The sequence below is a fragment of the Eubalaena glacialis genome, chromosome 2, assembly GCF_028564815.1.
Source record: "Eubalaena glacialis isolate mEubGla1 chromosome 2, mEubGla1.1.hap2.+ XY, whole genome shotgun sequence".
NCBI classification, from domain to species: Eukaryota; Metazoa; Chordata; class Mammalia; order Artiodactyla; family Balaenidae; genus Eubalaena; species Eubalaena glacialis.
The window spans coordinates 166,466,388-166,489,548 of NC_083717.1; the positions used below are offsets into that span (position 1 = coordinate 166,466,388).

Here is a 23,161-nt window from a genome sequence, read left to right on the forward strand (position 1 = left end):
ATGTGGGCTTCTGATGCCAGCTGCAGGGTGTCAGATCTTTCGGGTGGGAAACTGTATCTATTAGGATTATTTTCCTGTTACAGAGTCCCAAATAACAGTCCTTCCACAAAAAAGACCTGATCCCTCTTTCAAATAAACACCCAGAGGTCAGAAGTCTAGGGATGTTCTGTCTCACCACATCCTCCAGGCTCCAGGATTCTTCTATCTTTGCTTCACTATGTGAAGCCTCTATTCCCAAATTACCTTATAGTTTAGAAGGCTGCTCCAACTCCAGCCATCACATCTGATTTCCAAACAGCAGGAAGGAATACAGGAGGAAGAAGAAAAAGGACAAATGCACATGCAAGCTATCTCTTAGGGACACGTTATTTTATTGCGTTTGCAGATATTGCATTTTTTACAGATTGAAGGTTTGTGGCAACCCTGTGTTGAGCAAGTCTATCGGTGCCATTTTTCCAACAGCATTTGCTCACTTCGTGTCTCTGTGTCACATTTTGGTAATTCTCACAATATTTCAAATTTTTCATCATTATCATATTTGTTAGTTATCTATGATCAGTGATCTTTGATGTTACTATTGCAAAAAGATTACGACTTTCTGAAAGTTCAGATGATGGTTAGCATTTTTTAGCAATAAAGTACTTTTTAAAAATATTTTATTTTTTGGCTGTGTTGGGTCTTCGTTGCTGCACGTGGGCTTTCTCTAGATGCGGCGAGCGGGGCTACTCTTCATGGCGGTGTGCGGGCTTCTCGTTGCGGTGGCTTCTCTTGTTGCGGAGCACAGGCTCTAGGCGCATGGGCTTCATCAGTTGTGGCACGGGCTCAGTAGTTGTGGCTCACGGGCTCTAGAGCGCAGGCTCAGTAGTTGTGGTGCACGGGCTTAGTTGCTCCGCGGCACGTGGGATCTTCCTGGACCAGGAATCGAACCCGTGTCCCCTGCACTGGCAGGCGGATTCTTAACCACTGTGCCACCAGGGAAGTCCCAAGTACTTTAAATTGAGGTACATACATCTGTTTCTGTTTTTCTTTTTTAGACATAATGCTTAATAGATTACAGTATAATGCAAACAACGTTTATAGGCACTGGGAAATCCCCATATCTGTGTGATTTGCTTTTTCACGATATTTGCTCTATTCCGGTGTTCTGGAACCAAACGTACAATATCTCTGAGGTATGCCTGTACTGGAGGCTGCTACCCAACACTTTTATGTACATCTCACTGACAAGAATTTAGTGATATAGCTGTGGTTAGCTGCAGGAAATCTGGGAAATGAATTTGGGGGTGGGGGCAGCCAGGTATCCAGCTAAGAGTCAAGGGTTCTCTTAATAGGAGAAGGGGAGGATGGATATTGGGGGACTCCTGGGAGTCCCTGCCACAGATCGGCAGGAAGAAACCACAGCCCCACTCCAACACACACACACACACACACGATTAGATTAAGTTCTTATTCTGATAGGCCAGAGCTACAAAAACATGGCGCTGCCCGTGGGCAACATTCCCTGCACAGGTGGAGCCCTACCTGCCTGATGACACGCTGTTCTTCCTGCGCTTTTGTATCTCCCTCCTGGAAGGGCATGCTCTGCTGATCCGTGGGCTTCCATTCAAGGGAATGTTCGCAGACATCTTGGTTCTCAAACCAGGCTCTTCCCAGCCAGGGGATATCATGGTCAGGGGAGAGATCTCTGCCCCCAGCTTGGCGGCTTGCCCACTGTACTTGGCAAATAGGGGCGGCTGGTGGAGGTGGCATTGACGGATGAGAAGGCTGGGCTGGCTCCCAGCTCCTTATGGTGACAGCTGGCCAATTCCACAAATGAATATGTTCGGGTGCCTGGCGGTGCTGCAGTGCTGAAGCCTTGGCTCTAGGAGACAAGATCTCAGGTTCTTTGCAGGGGAGGGGGTGTTTTGAGGCAGGGGGCCTCGGGGGAGCCCTGAGCACCCTGTGGGGCTCCGAGTGCTGAGTCCCGCTCCTGAGTGTCTCCTCCTGCAGGCTCCCAGGGTGAGGCGGCAGAGTGACACCTGGAGCTCCTGGGGCAACTGGAGCCCTTGCAGCCGGACCTGTGGAGGGGGCGTCAGCTTCCGGGAGCGCCCCTGCTACTCCCAGAGGTAAGAAGGTGGGAATGGGCCAGCTTGTAAAAAGAGGGCAGGCGTGAGGGAGCAGCTGGGTCCTGGGCTAGGTGTCCCGGGCCAGTGCCAGGCCACAGGGGCAGGACCTACGACGCAATGGATTTGTCCTGGGAGCAGCGTTAGTGGAGAATTTGAAATTGAGTCATTTCCACGTACTTACACTCTGACTGCAACAACCTTATTTCACGGGGCTGGAGCCATTCCTGCTTCATCCACCCCGAGTCTCTAGCTCCTCATGCAGTGCCTGGCAGGCGCAGTGAATTCTTGTTGAATTAATGAATAATCTTCAACAGTTTAACCTGTGTGGTTTCTCTACTGTCAGCCTCTTTGTCAAGTATAGATGTTTTTCACTCTAAGTGACTTATTAAGCACCTGCTCTGTGCTCTGCACTGATAGGTACTATAGGGTGCAAAAGAAGGGGTGATGACACCCTGCCTGTCAGTGGGTTTAACTCTTCCTGAAAACTTTGTGTGAAGAGGGAGAGAGATAAGATATTATTCTAAGTGCCTTATCCTCATTTACCCCTTAAATGGCAGAATAACCTTACCAAGTGGGTATGTATTACATCTTACTGTGTCTCCAAGGGCAGAATTTGAGGCTTCTCTGGGAATTTGCTTTAAGAGGCAGAGTGGCCCCAAGTTAGACAAACTCCGGGGTAGTTAGACTTCTGGGTCTGGCTTCTCCCAAGTATAAACAGAGGGCTGATTAAACCTACCTAAAGGGATTTATGTGTGTGGCCACCCCCCTCCTCTCTTTGCCACCCCTCGGGCCCAGTGGTGCCCACCAGGTGGCGCCACCAAAGCTGGGGGGCCTGCGGGGGAGCCCCAGGAGGGGGCGGGGTGTTGGGTCATGGGGGTTCGGGTCTTCCCAGCGCTCTCGCCCTGCAGGAGAGATGGGGGCTCCGGCTGCGTGGGCCCCTCCCGGAGCCACCGCTCTTGCCGCCCCGAGGTAAGGTAAAGCCCCCGGGGGTGGGGGACATCTTCCCGGACGCCCTGCTCGGCTGACATCCTAGCCCTGGGGGGCCCTCCTGTCGGTGCACAGCAACCCCTTCCTCACCCCCACCCCTGAAATGATAGCTTCGCCCGGGCAGCCCAAGGCCCCTAGAGCGGGCGCACGGGAGCCCTGGGGGCCCGATTCCGCCTCCCCGAAGCTACAGCGGGGGTTGGGGGGGACAGGATCCCACCTCCCCGGGGCTAACCGGACGGCAGACCCCAGTGGTGGACCCACGAGCCCCTTCCCTTGTCCCCTCCGCCCCGCAGAGCTGCCCCGACGGCGCCCGCGACTTCAGGGCGGAGCAGTGCGCCGAGTTCGACGGCCAGGAGTTCCAGGGGCGGCGGTACAAGTGGCTGCCCTACTACGGCGGTAAGTGCGCGAGTCCCTTCGACTGCTGCCCCCCTCTGCGTTGCCCTACGCTGGGCCCCATCTTTGGGGGATCTCTTTGCTACGCTGACTTCGCATTTCGCAGTTCTCATTACCATATTATAGACACGTTGTCAAATACATTTAAAGAAAAACCTCCAGTACCCCCAGCAGGGCACAACAGTGGTGGTCGTTTTGAGGTTTTTCCATCCTTTTCCCCTCCGTATATACGTTTTCAAACAAAGCCTTGGCCAAGCCTCTGCCGTTTTGAGCCTTCTTTTGTCTGGCCTGCTCCCGAAGCATTCCTCACGTGGCAGGAGGCATGGTGGGGGGCCGGGCGGGGGTGGGGTGCGAGGTGGGGAGTGGAGTTTGTGCCCGAGTTTGGGCAAACTGCAGGCTGGGCTGCAGGGGGCTTGGTGTGGCAAGAGCTCATTTACTCAGAGTCTCTGGGGCCAGAGCCCGGATCTGGGTAACTTTGAGGAAGGTGTGGGTCATTAATTTTTAGAGCAATACAGTTCAAGAAAACAAACCAACAAAAAACACTAACATGCGCGTACTTAAAGCATTTTAGATGAGTCAGAACATACCTTAGGATAATCCTTCTGAGTAGTAGTTTTCACTGCTCACTGTGGATGACTCCTCGAAACTCTGTGGCACTCTGGATTCCAAATCAGTAAACATATCCTGTGTGTACTCTGGGGTGGGGAAGGGGTCTTGGCTAGAGGGGGCGGCCCCAGTGGGGTAGTTTGCCTTCATTGCTCCTCCTGGATCCTAAGGTGAGGGTATGTTGAAAATAATTTAAATATATGTTATAGAAAAATTAGAACACAGAGGAAAGTTTGAAAAGGGGTGTCGAGGGATGCCTTCTTTGTGGTGGAGGTGATTACAATCCTGTTTGCACTTCTGGGCTGTTTAAACAATGTGTATATAATATTTAGATAAATATAAAAATTGAAACAAGAAAAAAACCTTAACCCTATCTCTTTCATAGGATCCCGGCTAGCATTTCATGCTAGCCCTTTTCACATTATTCTCTCTCTGTTTACATATTTGTAGTTATTACATAGTATCACTTTGCACTCTGTTATAAGCATCTTCCCACGTTACTGTCTAGTCTTCATAATCATAGTTGGTTTTTTTTTTCTTTTTTTTTTTTCTTTTTCACACACACACTGTATTTTATTTTTACAAGAGATAAATAGACTGACACCAAGCATTGTACATGGATGACCACAAAAAAAGCAACAATGATTGCAATTACCAAACATGAAACACACTCATACTATGTCATAATATTGACATTCAGTCCAGTAATCCTCCACTGTAACAGCTCCTTTACTTTGCAGTGAAAATTGATTTGTATGTTCTTTGCCTCTGAGTCCTTGTGGGATTTTTTCTTTTTTTTTTTAAATTCAAACAGAAAGTCACAAAAATTATACTCATCCTCATCAGTTCATTCAGTCCCATGTAATTAATTTTTTTTTTCATCTTGATCTTTTGTTAGCACTTTTATGAGCTCATCAGTTTTTCATTAGAGTTCTGAAAATACTTATTCATTCAGTTCAGCAGTACAGTCAGGTACCAGAAACCTGTACTTGTCAGAGTCTTTTCCATGAATTTCCTGAAGATGAAACCCTTTTATAGGAACGTATTTACAAAAGCATCAGAGTACACCCAGAACTGTCTGTAAATGACAAAAGACTTAAAAATGACCACGGTTAAAGATTTGATGAAAGTTCATAATAATGCAGTTGACAAGAAAATTAGTTATTTCTGAGATATACATTTTAAAGTAATAACTAGGATTATGACTTATAACATTATACCAGAACATATAAGATTTTTAGAAATTTCATGTAATGTCTGAAACATTTATATTAACATATTTCCATACAAATAACCCAATGAAAGTTTAGTATTAGTTGTTTTGTTTGTTTGTTTATACTGCAGGTTCTTATTAGTCATCAATTTTATACACATCAGTGTATACATGTCAATCCCAATCGCCCAATTCAGCACACCACCATCCCCACCCCACCGCAGTTTTCCCCCCTTGGTGTCCATATGTCTGTTCTCTACATCTGTGTCTCAACTTCTGCCCTGCAAACCGGCTCATCTGTACCATTTTTCTAGGTTCCACATACATGCGTTAATATACGATATTTGTTTTTCTCTTTCTGACTTACTTCACTCTGTATGACAGTCTCTAGATCCATCCACGTCTCAACAAATAACTCAATTTCGTTCCTTTTATGGCTGAGTAATATTCCATTGTATATATGTACCACATCTTCTTTATCCATTCATCTGTTGATGGGCATTTAGGTTGCTTGCATGACCTGGCTATTGTAAATAGTGCTGCAATGAACATTCGGGTGCATGTGTCTTTTTGAATTACGGTTTTCTCTGGGTATATGCCCAGTAGTGGGATTGCTGGGTCATATGGTAATTCTATTTTTAGTTTTTTAAGGAACCTCCATATTGTTCTCCATAGTGGCTGTATCAATTTACATCCCCACCAACAGTGCAAGAGGGTTCCCTTTTCTCCACACCCTCTCCAGCATTTGTTGTTTGTAGATTTTCTGATGATGCCCATTCTAACTGGTGTGAGGTGATACCTCATTGTAGTTTTGATTTGCATTTCTCTAATAATTAGTGCTGTTGAGCATCTTTTCATGTGCTTCGTGGCCGTCTGTATGTCTTCTTTGGAGAAATGTCTATTTAGGTCTTCTGCGCATTTTTGGATTGGGGTGTTTGTTTCTTTAATATTGAGCTGAATGAGCTGTTTATATATTTTGGAGATTAATCCTTTGTCCGTTGATTCGTTTGCAAATATTTTCTCCCATCCTGAGGGTTGTCTTTTCGTCTTGTTTATGGTTTCCTTTGCTGTGCAAAAGCTTTGAAGTTTCATTAGGTCCCATTTGTTTATTTTTGTTTTTATTTCCATTACTCTAGGAGGTGGATCAAAAAAGATCTTGCTGTGATTTATGTCAAAGAGTGTTCTTCCTATGTTTTCCTCTAAGAGTTTTATAGTGTCCAGTCTTACATTTAGGTCTCTAATCCATTTTGAGTTTATTTTTGTGTATGGTGTTAGGGAGTGTTCTAATTTCATTCTTTTACATGTAGCTGTCCAGTTTTCCCAGCACCACTTATTGAAGAGACTGTCTTTTCTCCATTGTATATCTTTGCCTCCTTTGTCATAGATTAGTTGACCATAGGTGCGTGGGTTTATCTCTGGGCTTTCTATCTTGTTCCATTGATCTATGTTTCTGTTTTTGTGCCAGTACCATATCGTCTTGATTACTGTAGCTTTGTAGTATAGTCTGAAGTCAGGGAGTCTGATTCCTCCAGCTCCGTTTTTTTCCCTCAAGATTGCTTTGGCTATTCGGGGTCTTTTGTGTCTCCATACAAATTTTAAGATGATTTGTTCTAGCTCCATAAAAAATGCCATTGGTAATTTGATAGGGATTGCATTGAATCTGTAGATTGCTTTGGGTAGTATAGTCATTTTCACAATGTTGATTCTTCCAATCCAAGAACATGGTATATCTCTCCATCTGTTGGTATCATCTTTAATTTCTTTCATCAGTGTCTTATAGTTTTCTGCATACAGGTCTTTTGTCTCCCTAGGTAGGTTTATTCCTAGGTATTTTATTCTTTTTGTTGCAATGGTAAATGGGAGTGTTTCCATAATTTCTCTCTCAGATTTTTCATCATTAGTGTATAGGAATGCAAGAGATTTCTGTGCATTAATTTTGTATCCTGCAACTTTACCATATTCATTAATTATCTCTAGCAGTTTTCTGGTGGCAGTTTTAGGATTCTCTATGTATAGTATCATGTCATCTGCAAACAGTGACAGTTTTACTTCTTCTTTTCCAATTTGTATTCCTTTTATTTCTTTTTCTTCTCTGATTGCCGTGGCTAGGACTTCCAGAACTATGTTGAATAATAGTGGTGAGAGTGGGCATCCTTGTCTCGTTCCTGATCTTAGAGGAAATGCTTTCAGTTTTTCACCGTTGAGAATGATGTTTGCTGTGGGTTTGTCATATATGGCCTTTATTATGTTGAGGTAGGTTCCCTCTATGCTCACTTTCTGGAGAGTTTTTATCATAAATGGGTGTTGAATTTTGTCAAAAGCTTTTTCTGCATCTATTGAGATGATCATATGGTTTTTATTCTTCAATTTGTTAATATGGTGTATCACATTGATTGACTTGCGTATATTGAAGAATCCTTGCATCCCTGGGATAAATCCCACTTGATCGTGGTGTATGATCCTTTTAATGTGTTGTTGGATTCTGTTTGCTAGTATTTTGTTGAGGATTTTTGCATCTATATTCATCAGTGATATTGGTCTGTAATTTTCTTTTTTTGTAGTGTCTTTGTCTGGTTTTGGTATCAGGGTGATGGTGGCCTCATAGAATGAGTTTGGGAGTGTTCCTTCCTCTGCAATTTTTTGGAAGAGTTTGAGAAGGATAGGTGTTAGCTCTTCTCTAAATGTTTGATAGAATTCACCTGTGAAGCCATCTGGTCCTGGACTTTTGTTTGTTGGAAGATTTTTAATCACAGTTTCAATTTCATTACTTGTGATTGGTCTGTTCATATTTTCTGCTTCTTCCTGGTTCAGTCTTGGAAGGTTATACCTTTCTAAGAATTTGTCCATTTCTTCCAGGTTGTCCATTTTATTGGCATAGAGTTGCTTGTAGTAGTCTCTTAGGATGCTTTGTATTTCTGTGGTGTCTGTTGTAACTTCTCCTTTTTCATTTCTGATTTTATTGATTTGAGTCCTCTCCCTCTTTTTCTTGATGAGTCTGGCTAATGGCTTATCAATTTTGTTTATCTTCTCAAAGAACCAGCTTTTAGTTTTATTGATCTTTGCTATTGTTTTCTTTGTTTCTATTTCATTTATTTCCGCTCTGATCTTTATGATTTCTTTCCTTCTGCTAACTTTGGGTTTTGTTTGTTCTTCTTTCTCTAGTTTCTTTAGGTGTAAGGTTAGATTGTTTACTTGAGATTTTTCTTGTTTCTTTAGGTAGGCTTGTATAGCTATAAACTTCCCTCTTAGAACTGCTTTTGCTGCATCCCATAGGTTTTGGGTCATCGTGTTTTCATTGTCATTTGTCTCTAGGTATTTTTTAATTTCCTCTTTGATTTCTTCAGTGATCTCTTGCTTATTTAGTAACGTATTGTTTAGCCTCCATGTGTTTGTGTTTTTTACGTTTTTTCCCCTGTAATTCATTTCTAATCTCATAGCGTTGTGGTCAGAAAAGATGCTTGATATGATTTCAATTTTCTTGAATTTACTGAGGCTTGATTTGTGACCCAAGATGTGATCTATCCTGGAGAATGTTCCGTGCGCACTTGAGAAGAATGTGTAATCTGCTGTTTTTGGATGGAATGTCCTATAAATATCAATTAAATCTATCTGGTCTATTGTGTCATTTAAAGCTTCTGTTTCCTTATTTATTTTCATTTTGGATGATCTGTCCATTGGTGTAAGTGAGGTGTTAAAGTCCCCCACTATTATTGTGTTACTGTCGATTTCCTCTTTTATAGCTGTTAGCAGTTGCCTTATGTAATGAGGTGCTCCTATGTTGGGTGCATATATATTTATAATTGTTATATCTTCTTCTTGGATTGATCCCTTGATCATTATGTAGTGTCCTTCCTTGTCTCTCGTAACATTCTTTATTTTAAAGTCTATTTTATCTGATATGAGTATAGCTACTCCAGCTTTCTTTTGATTTCCATTTGCATGGAATATCTTTTTCCATCCCCTCACTTTCAGTCTGTATGTGTCCCTAGGTCTAAAGTGGGTCTCTTGTAGACAGCATATATATGGGTCTTGTTTTTGTATCCATTCAGCAAGCCTGTGTCTTTTGGCTGGAGCATTTAATCCATTCACGTTTAAGGTAATTATCGATATGTATGTTCCTATGACCATTTTCTTAATTGTTTTGGGTTTGTTTTTGTAGGTCCTTTTCTTCTCTTGTGTTTCCCACTTAGAGAAGTTCCTTTAACATTTGTTGTAGAGCTGGTTTGGTGGTGCTGAATTCTGTTAGCTTTTGCTTGTCTGTAAAGCTTTTGATTTCTCCGTCAAGTCTGAATGAGATCCTTGCCGGGTAGAGTAATCTTGGTTGTAGGTTCTTCCCTTTCATCACTTTAAGTATATCATGCCACTCCCTTCTGGCTTGTAGAGTTTCTGCTGAGAAATCAGCTGTCAACCTTATGGGAGTTCCCTTGTATGTTATTTGTCGTTTTTCCCTTGCTGCTTTCAATAATTTTTCTTTGTCTTTAATTTTTGCCACTTTGATTACTATGTGTCTCGGCGTGCTTCTCCTTGGGTTTATCCTGTATGGGACTCTCTGTGCTTCCTGGACTTGGGTGGCTATTTCCTTTCCCATGTTAGGGAAGTTTTCGACTATAATCTCTTCAAATATTTTCTCTGGTCCTTTCTCTCTCTCTTCTCCTTCTGGGACCCCTATAATGCGAATGTTGTTGTGTTTAATGTTGTCCCAGAGGTCTCTTAGGCTGTCTTCATTTCTTTTCATTCTTTTTTCTTTAGTCTGTTCCGCAGCAGTGAATTCCACCATTCTGTCTTCCAGGTCACTTATCCGTTCTTCTGCCTCAGTTATTCTACTGTTGATTCCTTCTAGTGTAGTTTTCATTTCTGTTATTGTATTGGTCATCTCTGTTTGTTTGTTCTTTAATTCTTCTAGGTCTTTGTTAATCATTTCTTGCATCTTCTCAATCTTTGCCTCCATTCTTATTCCAAGGTCCTGGATCATCTTCACTATCATTATTCTGAATTCTTTTTCTGGAAGGTTGCCTATCTCCACTTCATTTAGTTGTTTTTCTGGGGTTTTATCTTGTTCCTTCATCTGGTATATAGCCCTCTGCCTTTTCATCTTGTCTATCTTTCTGTAAATGTGGTTTCTGTTCCACGGGCTGCAGGACTGTAGTTTTTCTTACTTCTGCTGTCTGCCCTCTGGTGTTTGAGGCTATCTAAGAGGCTTGATATAATCATAGTTTTTAATAGCACAGCCAACATGCGTAATAGTCTCGTGATAGATAATAGAGTAGCTGATTGTTAAAACTTGGACTATTATAAATAATAAGGCTGAGATAGACCTCTTCAAATGTCTAGCTTTTTCTTATTCTGGGATTTTTCTTTGACTTGATTCCCAGGGATTCCCAGAGATGCAGCAGTTTCGGGGAGAGCATCCCTTCTCCCTGGGTTGGGGGTGGGATTCTGAGCCACTGGGAGTATGTATGGCACTGTAGGCCCCTCCCAGTCATGGGCGCGCGTGCTTCTGGCCTCTGCCCACACTTCGCTGTTGCTAGGACAGGCCTTGAACCTCGCTCAGCCTCTCAGCTTTCCCCTTTTGCTCGCCGCAGCCCCAAACAAATGTGAACTGAACTGCATTCCCAAGGGGGAGAGCTTCTACTACAAGCACAGGGAGGCCGTCATAGATGGGACACCCTGCGAGCCTGGCAAACGGGACATCTGCGTGGATGGCAGCTGCCGGGTGAGTTATGCCCCCACCCCCACCAGGTGGCTTGGGGCCTGTTGCAGACGTTGCCCAGCCCCGCACCAGCAGGCCAGGGGCTCTCATGACTTTGACGTCTTCTCAAGACCAGCTTCTAAGGTGCCTTGCATCGCAGATGCCCTATGACCCTCTTACCTTTGCCCTTTGAAAACTCTAGCCCCACAGTAAGAGGAACCCTCTGGGTGGCACTGTGAACGCTGAGGCTACCACCTCTTCTGGGTAATTTTGTTTCCACGCTGCTCTTCACAGCTGCTCACAATTATACTAAATGAACCTCTCTTCCATTATTCTTAATTCTTTCCATTCCCCTCTCCCACCCTGGATTTCCTCCTATTTTCAGATACTTGAAGATAATGTCCCTATAGCCTTCTCTCCTGTATCCTCAAATCTTCCAGACATAAATATTTTAATACATTCGCCAGTGTATTTCTTTTTTTTTTAAATTTATTTATTTTATTTATTTGTTGTTGGGTCTTTGTTGCTGCACGTGGGCTTTCTCTAGTTGCGGCGAGTGGGGGCTACTCTTCGTTGCTGTGCACGGGCTTCTGATTGCGGTGGCTTCTCTTGCTGTGGAGCACGGGATCTAGGCGCACGGGCTTCAGTAGTTGTGGCACGTGGGCTCAGTAGTTGTGGCTCACGGGCAAGTAATAGAAACCCAACTAAAACTGACTTAAGAAAAAAAAATGCCATTGAGGGAGGGGATGGCTGGCTGGCTGCAGGTGCTTGAATGATGATGCTGGAAACATCTCTCTCCTTGTCTCTTGGGTCAGCTTAGGGGCAGACAGGTTCTTCTGATGAGGTGTGAAGATGGCCCAGCAGCCCAGGCTTCAGTTGTCCCAGCCTGGCAACCCCCTGGGACAGGGCACCCTATTCCCAGGAGTTCCAGCGATCTGGGGTTGCCTTTGGCTTGTCCTGGCCTGGGGCTCCCCCTGTGAGCTTTGAGCAAGGCATACAACCCGCTGATTGGCCCGAAGCCACTGTTGGGGAACTGTATGCAAACTCTGTGGAACAGAGGTGGCTCCCACAAAGGAAGGAAAATGAGGTGCTATTGCCAGAGAAGGGGACATGGGTGCCGAGTAGGCAGAAGAGGTGGATTGTCAGCCACAGGCCAGATTCAAGGTTTACTCGGCCCCCATGGCTAGTGAATGGTTACTGCGCCTCCTGGACCTGGCTACGTGGCCAGGGTTCAAGTCCTGGTATGACCGTGACTCACTCTGGTCTCTCCCATCTCCCCTCGTCTCTGCCTGGCAGGTTGTCGGCTGTGACCACAACCTGGACTCGTCGAAGCAGGAGGACAAGTGTCTGCAGTGCGGGGGTGATGGCACGACCTGCTACCCCGTCACAGGCGTCCTTGATGCCAATGACCTCAGCAGAGGTGGGGCTCCTCCCGGGGTCCACAGACAGTTGAGACAAGGGTCTGTTACCTGCTCCTTCCTGGCCTGTCTCCCTCACTGGCTGAGTTGCTCTCATGGCACTGAGAGTGTCTGATCTGGCACTCAGGTCATGAAAGCCCTGAGGTCATGCCTCAGGGTGGAGGCCAGACCCTTGTCCAGGAGCCTGTGGGCTCACACTAGGATCTCTGCCCCCTTATCCAGTGGCCACCTGGATGCCTCCTCATCCCTTCCCCCATCGTCCCCATCTGCCCCCTCCCCTCCCCTCCCCTCCCGGTCAGTATGGGCGCTGGAGCCTGCCCGCCCCTCTGGGCTTTGTAAGGCTGTCTGCTCCTTCAGGAACACTCTTTCCCAAGCACCCGGCCCTGCCTGTGTGCTACTTGCCCTTCCCTGACCCCACCTGTGCTGTGGGCACCTAGCATCCTCAGGGCCAACTCCTCCCTGTGGCTGAGTGGTCCCGGGGTATCTCTGTCCACTCAGGCTACAACCAGATCCTCATAGTTCCCGTGGGGGCCACCAGCATCCGCATTGAGGAGGCGGCCGCCAGCAGGAATTTCCTGGGTGAGGACAGTTTTGGGTCTGGGGCAGGGGGGCGGGTCCTGCCAGGGCAGCTGACTAGGGTGCTCGCCCTGCCCAGCGGTGAAGAGCATCCGTGGTGAATACTACCTCAACGGGCACTGGACCATCGAGGGCGCCCGGGCCCTACCTGTGGCCAGCACCGTCCTGCACTATGAGCGGGGAGCTGAGGGGGACCTGGCGCCCGAGCGGCTCCACGCCCGCGGCCCCACCTCGGAGCCCCTGATCGTCGAGGTGAGCGGGGCTGGCGGGAGACGGGGGCAGCCGGCAGGAGGGCTGCGGGCTGGGCGGGCGCGGCCCCCTGGCATCAGGCCTCAGTGGGGACCCTCCTGCACAGCTCATCAGCCAGGAGCCCAACCCTGGCGTGCACTTCGAGTACCACCTGCCCCTGAGCACCCCCCGGCCCGGCTTCAGCTGGAGCCACGGCTCGTGGGGCGACTGCAGCGCCACGTGTGGTGGAGGTGAGGGCAGGGCCCTGGTCAGGGGGCGCGGCTGCACGCGGGGCTTGGCTCTCTCCTCCAGGCGCTCCAGCTGTGGGTGGGGGGTGGACAAGGAGAGGAGACAGCCTCATGTCATGGGGGTCACCTGGGGGAAACCCAGAGATCAGGGGACTCGAGGAAGGGCCCCCGCCCAACCTAAGAGAACCAGAGGGCTTCCCCGAGGCAGTGGCATCTCACAGGAGACAGTATTCCATTGGCGGTGGAGGCTGGGCCTGGAGCTAATGGTCAGGTGTCAGAGCGGGGCTCCATCGCCCATAGATACAACTCGCTGAGCCTCAGTTTCCTCATCTGTAAATTGAGGATGGTGATGGCAGCCTACCCCAGGGGTTCATTTGAGGCTTAATCAAGGTCATGCTTGGGATGTGTCCGGAAGGGTGCCTGGCCCAGAGAATGCATTTGGCGAGTCTGGACTGACTGGCTGCCTGCTATGGCCGGGCCTCTGCAGGTCAGCAGACCCGCCCGGTGTTCTGCACCATCGACAATGAGGTCTACCCCGAACACCTGTGCCGGCACTGGCCGCGGCCGGCTGACCGCCGACCCTGCAGCCCTCAGCCCTGCCCACACACCAAGCGGTGAGGCCCTGCCAGCCCCCTCTGCCCCTGCGGGACCCAAGCTCTTGGGTGGGAAGGGAGTGGGGTCCCTCAGCCGCTTTAGGTGTTGAGCAAAGAAAGAGGTTGGGGGGCTCCTCAGAGCTGTGGACAGAAGGGGAGGAGCCAGCTGTCAGCCGGGCGGGGGCAGTGGGGGGTCCTGAGCATGAGACCCCGGGCTATTCCATCCGCCCTCGTGAGCCCACACAGTGCCCAGAATGTCCAGGCTGGCGGCGGGAGGGTTGGGGGGGTATCGGAGGCCCCGTTTGTCTGAGCTGGCAGGGGACTTGGCAGATGCCAAGGAGTGGGCCAGGGCTCGGGCCAAGGGGCCTGAGGGCATCGGCAGTGGCTGTGTGCACAAGGGACCTCTTACCTGCACCGGCCCAGAGCGTGGCCCCTCGCTGGGGCCCAGCGTGTGTGCAGGAACAGGTACTCCTGGGCCACAGGCTCCCCGCAGGGCTATGCAGTCCTTCCTCCCGTGGCCTTGGTGGCAGCTGGTCTCTTGGGATGGTGGTGGGCGTGGCTTTGCCTGTGCAGTGGGGCTGGCCCTTTCTTCTAGGTCCTTGGGCCCCACTGCCAGGAAGGGCCACTCCCCACTTGGGTGAGCACGGGCCCTCCGGGAGATGCCCCCACTAAGTTCAGACCCAGAGGGGATGGAGTCTGGCTGGGGGTGATGGCTGACCTGGTGAGAAGGAGGAAGGGGGACGCAGGTGAGGACAGTAAAGCTGAGAGGGAGGCAGCCAGGCTCTGTGTTTATAGGGACCAGTGCACAGTGGTGGGGATGGGTGAGCAGGGCTGGACCTTGGCCTTTGCGCAGGGCTCTTTGCCCCTCACCTGCACGGCCTGATGCTCAGAGAATGGGCCGGGTGGGGGTCCCCCCTCCACTCCTGTGCCCCCTCGGGCCTGGACCTTGGCCCCTGCTGCAGGGCCAGCCTCACCGCCCTCCTGCTCCCTGCCAGCTGGAAGACGGGGCCCTGGACGCCCTGCTCGGCCTCCTGTGAGGGCGGCTCCCAGTCCCGCACTGTCTACTGTGTCTCATCTGATGGCGCCGGCGTCCAGGAGGCTGCTGAGGACGCCGAGTGTGCGGCCCTGCCTGAGAAGCCCCCTACCATGCAGGCCTGCAACCTGCAGCACTGCACAGCCTGGAGCGCAGCGCCCTGGGGCGAGGTGAGGCCCGGCCCTGACTAGGAGGGGCGGAAGTCAGGAGCTGGGTCTTGGGCCTGGGCAGCAGCAGGGCAGGGCTGGGAGGCTCGTCCTCCGCCTCGGGCAAACAGATCCTAAGAGTAAAGTGACCTGCCACGTGGTCTTGGAAACTGTGGCCGAGGCTGGGACTAGGAGCGGGGGCTTGGACTCCTGCTCCCGTGTTCTTCCTCCTTCTCTAGGGTCCCAGGCCGGGTGGGAAAGAAGAAGCTGGGCACACTGTTTGGGGGCCAGGGGGAAACTGGGGCTGCTGGTCACTGCTTCTGGCACCTACCTATGTTGCAGTTGCAAATGAAGGAATGTGGAAAACGCACCTCAGCTTGGTATCTGCAGCCATGATTCAGGCTGTGTAACCGCAGTAGGATGGCTCAGCCTCTCTGGGCCTGGGAACTGGGCATGGGGCAGTAGGGTGCTGTCTGCCCTCCGTGCCAGGCTGTGGGCCTCCAGCTGGGCGAGGACCAGCTCGTGCTGACAGCCCGATCCTTACAGTGCTCTGTCAGCTGTGGCGCCGGGGTCCGGAGGCGGACCGTCACCTGCCGGGGTGACGAGGGGTCTCTGCTCCACGCCACAGCGTGCTCCTTGGAGGACCGTCCCCCCCTCACTGAGCCCTGTGTGCATGACAGCTGTCCCCCCCTCAGTGACCAGGCCTGGCACGTAGGCGCCTGGGGTCTAGTGAGTACTTCCCCCCACCCATACCTGCTGCCCAATCCCGGTCCCTTGGGTCTCTGACCGGAGGCTGCACATGTGCCTGTCCTTGGGTCTGACATGCAGTACCAGGCACCTGCCCCCTTCCCCCTGCCTTATAGGTACCCCCCACCCAGTCTCAGGGTCTCTCTCCCTTTGTGGGCTTGTTCTCTCTTCCCATTCCCACCCCGGGGGGCCCCAGTGCTCCAAGAGCTGCAGCTCGGGCACTCGGAGGCGCCAGGTGGTCTGCGCCATTGGCCCGCCCAGCCACTGCGGGAGCCTGCAGCCATCCAGGCCTGCGGATGTGGAGCCCTGTAACACGCAGCCCTGCCATGTTCCTCCAGGTAAGGACAGGAGGGGCAGCTGGTACCTGGCCCAACCTCTTTCCCTGCTATCAACCTGGCCAGCCCTTCCTGCCGCTGGGCCTTTGCCTGTGCTGTCAGCCACCTGGAACGCTCTCACACATCACAGTGTGTGAAGCCTTTGCCACCCACAAAGTCCGGCTCTAGACAGCCTCACCAGGCAGCCCTGTTTCCCCCGTTGGAGGTAGCATCCCTTACCCCACCCCCATAGCTCACTGTAACTGCTGTCACTCTTAGGTTGGTTTCCTGGTGCTGCAGTGGTTGTACATGGCTTGTAGGCCTACTAGCTGTAAGCTTCTTGAGGGCCAGGTCCCCTTCCTTCTTTCTGTTTATACCCCTGCAGAACTTAGCTAGCGCATGCTAGGTACTCAGTAATTGTTGAGTGACTGGGTGACTGAGTGCAGAGAGGGAGGCGGTCCAGGAAGGATTGTCCTCGCATATTGCCTCTGCCTTCCCGCCTCCCCTCACCCCCATCCTCACTGGGAAGGAAGGTGTCCCAGTCGTGAGGAGCTGCAGGACAAAGGGCACAGAGGCCAGCAACTTACTTGGTGTGAGAAAGTGTTACTGAGGGAAGGCGTGGGTTGGGGCTGAGCCGGGGGGTGGGTGGTCGGCCTTGTGATACTGCAGAGAGGCGTTTGGCCCTGATGTGCCAGTGATGGGGGAATGGTTGGGTTCCAGTGGAGGCACGTGGCAAGGTGGCTAAGAACCAGTGGCCTGGAGTCAACAGCTAACCTGGATTCAAATCTCCACTGCTGACCAGCTGTGTGACCCTGGGCAACTGCCCCTCCTCTGTGATCCTCGGTTTGCCCATCCGTACAGTGGGGTTAATAAGACTGACCTTCCAGGCTCGTGGTGATCGCTTGGCACAGTGCCTGAATACACAGTACTCCATAAGCAAAGGGTGGGTGGCAGTGGCAGTGAGGCCCTGGGGGACCCTGGGCCGGGCTCCTGGGGCTCCTTAGCCTGGGCCTGGCCCTTGGGGTACACGAGCAGGAGGATCCTCGTGCTCTTACAAGTCCAGCTCCCTGGAGCCACTCGGTGTCCCAGGACCCTGGATGCCTTCCTGGAAGAGGCTGTCCTGAACCTGCCCCAGAGAGGCATTCACATAGGTCGAAAGGAGGGAAACAGAAAGAGAACTTCAGGCCAGGCTGAGTTGTAAAAGAAATAACCTTCATTGCTGTTTTCATAATTATAAAAATAATTATGTTCATTGTGGAAAATTTGGAGAATTTAGAAAATTAGTATGTAGCGAGAAACTTAAATTACCCTTGATCCCATCTATTGTTGGGATAAATCTTTAGTGAACTTCCTTGTAACGTATGTGTGATTTTGTATCTCCTTTTTCCCCCTAATGACATTTGGTGTGTGAACATTTTCGTCTTGTGATTTCTAGGGGCTCCACAGAAGTCCATGGTGGGTATGAATTTAGAATTTAGGTGGTTCCTGCTGTTTTGGGTACTGTAACTAGTGCTGCAGTGCTTACTGGCAAGTGCCCGGGAGGAGGGGCCGAGGTTGCAAAGAGGCGGCCCCCTGAGGGGTGGGCTTCTGAGTGGACACACCGGACAGCTCTGGTTCCCCGTCTTTTCTAGACTCTTGAGCAGTGCTCGCCAAAAGAAATAGAAGGCAAGCCCCACATGTCATTTAAAATTTTCTAAGAACCACATTTTATTTTATTTATTCTTTTAAAGATTTATTTATTATATATATATTTATTTATTTTTGGCTGCATCAGGTCTTAGTTGTGGCATGCGGGATCTTCATCGAGGCATGTGGGATCTTGCGGCGTGCAGGCTTCTCTCTAGTTGTGGCGTGCGGGTTTTCTCTTCTCTAGTTGTGGCGCATGGGCTCCAGGGCGTGTGGGCTCTGTAGTTTGCAGCACGCAGGCTCTCTAGTTGAGGCACGCGAGCTCAGTAGTTGAGGCACGCGAGCTCAGTAGTTGTGGCACACGGGCCCAGTTGCCCTGCGGCATGTGGGATCCTGGTTCCCCGACCAGGGATCGAACCCGCAGTGCTAAAATTTCACTGGTGTAGTCGATCTCGATTTAGATGTCATGAAACGTACAGTTGAAAAAGCAGATTCACATCCCCAAGTTGTTCCAGACATACTGAAGCGTTTTTCAATAAATGAATCGTGTCAGTGTTTAAATTTAAAATTAATTCTAATTCGGTAAAATTTAAAACTCAGTTTCTCAGTCCCTCAGGCCACATTTCAAGTGCTCAGTAACTGTGAGACCAGTAGGGCCCCAGGACCGGCCCTCGGCACAGGGTATGGGGGTGATGACGGGTCTGTCCAGGGCGGGTGCTCTTCGGGCTGGGGCGACGCTGAGGGCCTCAGGCCTCTGGCTACTGATTAAATTTGTCTAATAGGCCCAGGGGAGCCACTGAAAGTTTTGGAGCTAGAAGTGACACCATAAAAGATGTTTAGGACAGATTTGGCACCTGCCTGAGTGTCAGGCTGAAGTGGAGAGAGTTGAGAAGCAGGAGCCGGGTGGGGAGCGGGGTGCAGAAATCCAAGCTCTTAGAGAGAATGATGGGAATGGAGGGGCCGGCGCTGGCCCAGCAGAGCCTGATCCCCTGCAGGTGTGGGTGTGGGGAGGGGCCCCAGACTCCAAGTTAAGTCTGAAAAGGTGGCAGAGAAGAGTCACAGGAGGGGAAGCCAGAGGCAGGGTGGGCTTGGCAGAAAGGTGCCTTTCAGGCAACGGAGGGATAGCAGGAATTCCGAGGCTGGCTGGGGACTGTGAACGCAGGGCCGAATGTGGGTAGGAGACCAGAACAGGGGAGGGAACTGGAATCAGCCTTGTCCGCGGTTTTGGCCCAGGTGGGATAGGTAATAAAATGAAAACAAAGATTTTACCGCTTCTCTACTGGAATCTTCCAACCCTAAATTATTATTTTTTAAATATTCCCTGGAGACTGGCAAGATGTAGTCCACGTGAGAATGGAATTTTCACTTATTTCATTTTTTATAACTTTGTTCCACTATGTAGTAATATGTTTATTGTGGAAATTTTGAAAAACTAACAAATAGAAGGAAGGGACCCCCCCCCCCACCTCTGCCTCACAAAACACGCACACACAAAGCACTCAGAAACTTTCACTGTGAGCATTTTGGTTTTTTTGTTTTTAAAATTTATTTTATTCAAGTATAGTTGATTTACGATGTTGTGTTAGTTTCTGCTCTACAGCAAAGTGATTCAGTTTTATGTTTTTGAAAGATTTATTTATCATTTATTACTTTTTATTTTATTTTTGGCTGTGCTGGGTCTTAGTTGTGGCACGCAGGGTCTTCGTTGAGTCATGCGGGATCTTTCGTTGCGGTGCGTGGGCTTCTCTAGTTGTGGCGTGGGTTCTAGAGTGCGTGGGCTCTAGTTTGTGGCACGCAGGCTCTAGTTGAGGCGCGCGAGCTCAGTGGTTGTGGCCCGCGGGCTTAGTTGCCCCGTGGCATGTGGGATCCCAGTTCCCTGACCAGGGATCAAACCCACATCCCCTGCATTGTAAGGCGGGTTCTTTACCACTAGACCAGCAGGGAAGTCCCCAGTTTTATATATATATGTATGTGTATAAGTTTATATGTTCTTTTCCATTATGGTTTATCCCAGGATATTGTATATAGTTCCCTGTGCTATACAGTAGGACCTTGTTGTTTATCCATCCTATATGTAATAGTTTGCATCTGCTAATCCCAAACTCCCCATCTATCCCTCCCCCACTCCCCTCCCCCTTGGCAGCCACAAGTCTGTTCTCTGTGTCTGTGAGTCTGTTTCACAGTCACTGTGAGCATTTTGGGGGTGTCCTGCTAGTATTCTTTTGGGTATCCTTTTTAAAAATTCCTATTATCCTAATTTTATCTACTCAGCCTTTTGCATTTTTTCTCTAATATTTTGTGATGAAAATCTTTTTAAGAACTTAATATTGAGGTGGTTAAACATCATACAGTGTAAAATTCACCCATGCTAATGGTACAGTTCATGACTTTTAGTAAGTTTACTAAGCTGGACAAGAGACGATGAGAAATTTGAATCACACAGGAAAGTTGAAGAGCTGTGTGGTGAGCAGCCACGTGCCCACCATCAAGTTCACAATTAATATTTTGTTGTAATTACTTTTTCATCATCTACTCTCTATCCCTTCATCTATTAATCCAATTGTTTTTAATATGGAATTTTTTTAATTGACGTGAAAATCAGTAACACACAGCTAACCACTTTAAAGTATACAGTGTGCTGTTTTTATTTATTTATTTTTGGCTGCATTGGGTCTTCGTTGCTGTGCGTGGGCTTTCTCTAGTTGAGGCGAGCGGGGGCTACTCTTCGTTGCGGAGCACGGGCTCTAGGCGTGCAGGCTCAGTAGTTGTGGCTCGCTGGCTCTAGAGTGCAGGCTCAGTAGTTGTGGTGCATGGGCTTAGTTGCTCCGCGGCATGTGGGATCTTCCCGGACCAGGGCTCGAACCCGTGTCCCCTGCATTGGCAGGCGGGTTCTTAACCACTGCGCCACCAGGGAAGTCCAAGTAGACAGTGTGCTCTTATTTGTTGTGTTCACAATGTTGTACAACCACCAACTCTCTAGGTTCAAAAATTTTCATCACCCTGTATAAGCACCCTGTACCCATCAAGTAATCACTCCCCATTAACCCTAGTCCCCTTCCCTGGTCACCTGATCTGCTCTCTGTCTCTATGGATTTGCCAATTCTAGATATATCAGATAAAAGGAAGAGCAGACCTTTTGCATCTGGCTTCTTTCACTTAGCAAAATGTTTTTGAGGTTCATCCAAGTTGTGGCATGCATCAGCACTTCATTCCTTTTTATGGCTAAATCACATTCAATTATATGGATGTACCCAATTTGTTTATCCATTTGTCTGTTGATGGATATTTGGGTTGTTTTCACCTTTTGGCCATAATGAAGAATGCTGCTGTGAACATATTCATGTAGGAGTTTCTGTGTGGGTGTGTATATTCAGTTCCCTTGGGTATATATTTAGAAGTGGAATTGCTGGGCTATATGGTAACTCCGTTTTAACTTTTTGAGGAACTGCCAGGCTGTTTCCACAGTGTTGCACCATTTTACATTCCCACCAACAGTGCATGGGTTTCCAGTTTGTCCACATCCTCGCCGACACTTGTTATTTCAGTCTTTTTTGATTAGAGTCATCCTAGTGCATACGAAGTGGTGTCTCCTTATGGCTCTGATGTGCGTTTCCTTAATGACTGATGATGTAGAGCATCTTTTCATGTGCTTGTTGGCCATCTGTGTGTCTTCGGAGGAGGAGCATATGTTCAAGTTCTTTGCCCATTTTAAAATTGGATTGTTCATCTTTTCATCAGTCCAATTAAAAATGTGTATCATTTTTTGTTTTATGTCATTGGGATCAAACATAAACGCTAATTTTACATGTGGCTTTTCCTTTTGCTGAACACGTAACATGAGCATTTTCTATGTGATAAAGACTCTCTTGAAACCTGGGAAGGGTGTTTACAAAAACACAAGTCTGCTCCTTTTTCCTTCTACTGTCCTGGGTTCCCCAGGTCCTGCCTGAGTAGTGGGGTGGGAGCAGGTGTTGGTGGGGGTGGCCTTCCCTCTGCACCCTGACTGCCCCGGCTCCCTGCAGAAGTCCCCAGCATGCAGGACATGCACACCAGCCCCAGGGACCCGTGGATGTCTCTGGGCCCACGGGAGGCCCCCGCCTCAGGTGAGAAGCTCAGTGGAAGCCCCCAGCCCCGGGCCCTTGAGATGGAGGTTGAGGGTGGTGGCAGGTGGTTTGGGGGGATGGGGAGAGGTGGGTCTGATGTAGGTACAGATGGAGGGTGAGGAGCCAGGTGGAGACATGACATGACTTTTGCTTCCTCTTCTTTCTAGATTTCAGAGACCAGTGGTGGGCACCCCAGGAGCAACCCTCAGCTCAGGGTAACCCCAGAGGCGACCAGAGCCCACACCTGCCAGCCCCGGGCCCAGCCCCATCTCTGCGGCACTCCTCACACCGGCAGCCCCTGCGGTCTGGCTTGGCGCCCCGTGACTGCAGACACAGCTCCCATGGGTGCTGCCCCGATGGCCACACTGCATCTCTTGGGCCGCAGTGGCAAGGCTGCCCGGGGGCCTCATGTCAGCAGAGCAGGTGGGTGCCTCTTCCTTCTCCCCAGGTCGAAGAGGGAAGGTATGTGTTCAGGGGGTGTGTCCGATGCACGGGGCAGTGTCTCTGCTCAGAGAGGGGGTGGGGTGGCTTAGCAGAGCTCAAGGGGTGTTGTCTCTGAGCTGCCCTGATAGTGCAAAACCGAGGACTTGGCTTCCTCTCACTGAGCTCCCTAATGTGCCGGGTGTGGGTAAACCCCCTGCTTTCTCTGCAGAAGTCAGCCTGTTGAGATGTAGCCTGAGGCTCTGGGAAGGAAAATGGGCTGTGATTCTAGCTCTCCGATCCAAACCAGACTCCCACTCCCTCAGGGGCTGTGGTGCTAAGGGCTGAGATTCTCAGCTCAGCCACTTACCAGCTGTGTGCTGGGTGACTTGGGACAAGTTATTAACGTCTTTGATCTTGGCTTTCTCTGCTGAGAATTGGAAACAATGACAGCCACTGACTGGGGTTCCTGTGAGGCTGAAACGAATCACATGGTGCCTGGCACATAGAAGGTGCTTTGATATGCTCCTTCTTTCACCTTCCTTCCCAACTCCTGGTTGGTGGAGGTGAAATAAGTGGTGGGCTACTTTGACACCCTCTTCTGCCCCATCGCCCAACTGCTGCCATTTTGTAAAAACTCCCTGGGAACCTGGTATTTGGGCAGGTTCAGGTAAATTTCCCCCTCCTCGGTTTTGTGGCGGGCTGTGTGAATTGAA

General features: G+C 49.4%; 1 protein-coding gene across 4 annotated transcripts in view; it reads left to right on the forward strand.

Annotated features, from left to right (window-relative positions):
- The window catches only part of PAPLN (papilin, proteoglycan like sulfated glycoprotein), a 40,914-nt gene that overhangs the window by 5,769 nt on the left and 11,984 nt on the right, over window positions 1-23,161 (forward strand). For all 4 annotated transcript variants that reach the window (XM_061180999.1, XM_061181000.1, XM_061181001.1 and 1 more), the window contains exons 4-17: window positions 1,990-2,105; window positions 3,014-3,074; window positions 3,386-3,488; window positions 10,887-11,017; window positions 12,290-12,413; window positions 12,910-12,990; window positions 13,067-13,239; window positions 13,343-13,466; window positions 13,951-14,077; window positions 15,052-15,259; window positions 15,782-15,964; window positions 16,179-16,320; window positions 21,945-22,025; window positions 22,193-22,448. In XM_061180999.1, coding sequence (XP_061036982.1) covers window positions 1,990-2,105; window positions 3,014-3,074; window positions 3,386-3,488; window positions 10,887-11,017; window positions 12,290-12,413; window positions 12,910-12,990; window positions 13,067-13,239; window positions 13,343-13,466; window positions 13,951-14,077; window positions 15,052-15,259; window positions 15,782-15,964; window positions 16,179-16,320; window positions 21,945-22,025; window positions 22,193-22,448 — 1,910 coding nt within the window. The remainder of the gene's footprint in view (window positions 1-1,989; window positions 2,106-3,013; window positions 3,075-3,385; window positions 3,489-10,886; window positions 11,018-12,289; window positions 12,414-12,909; window positions 12,991-13,066; window positions 13,240-13,342; window positions 13,467-13,950; window positions 14,078-15,051; window positions 15,260-15,781; window positions 15,965-16,178; window positions 16,321-21,944; window positions 22,026-22,192; window positions 22,449-23,161) is intronic.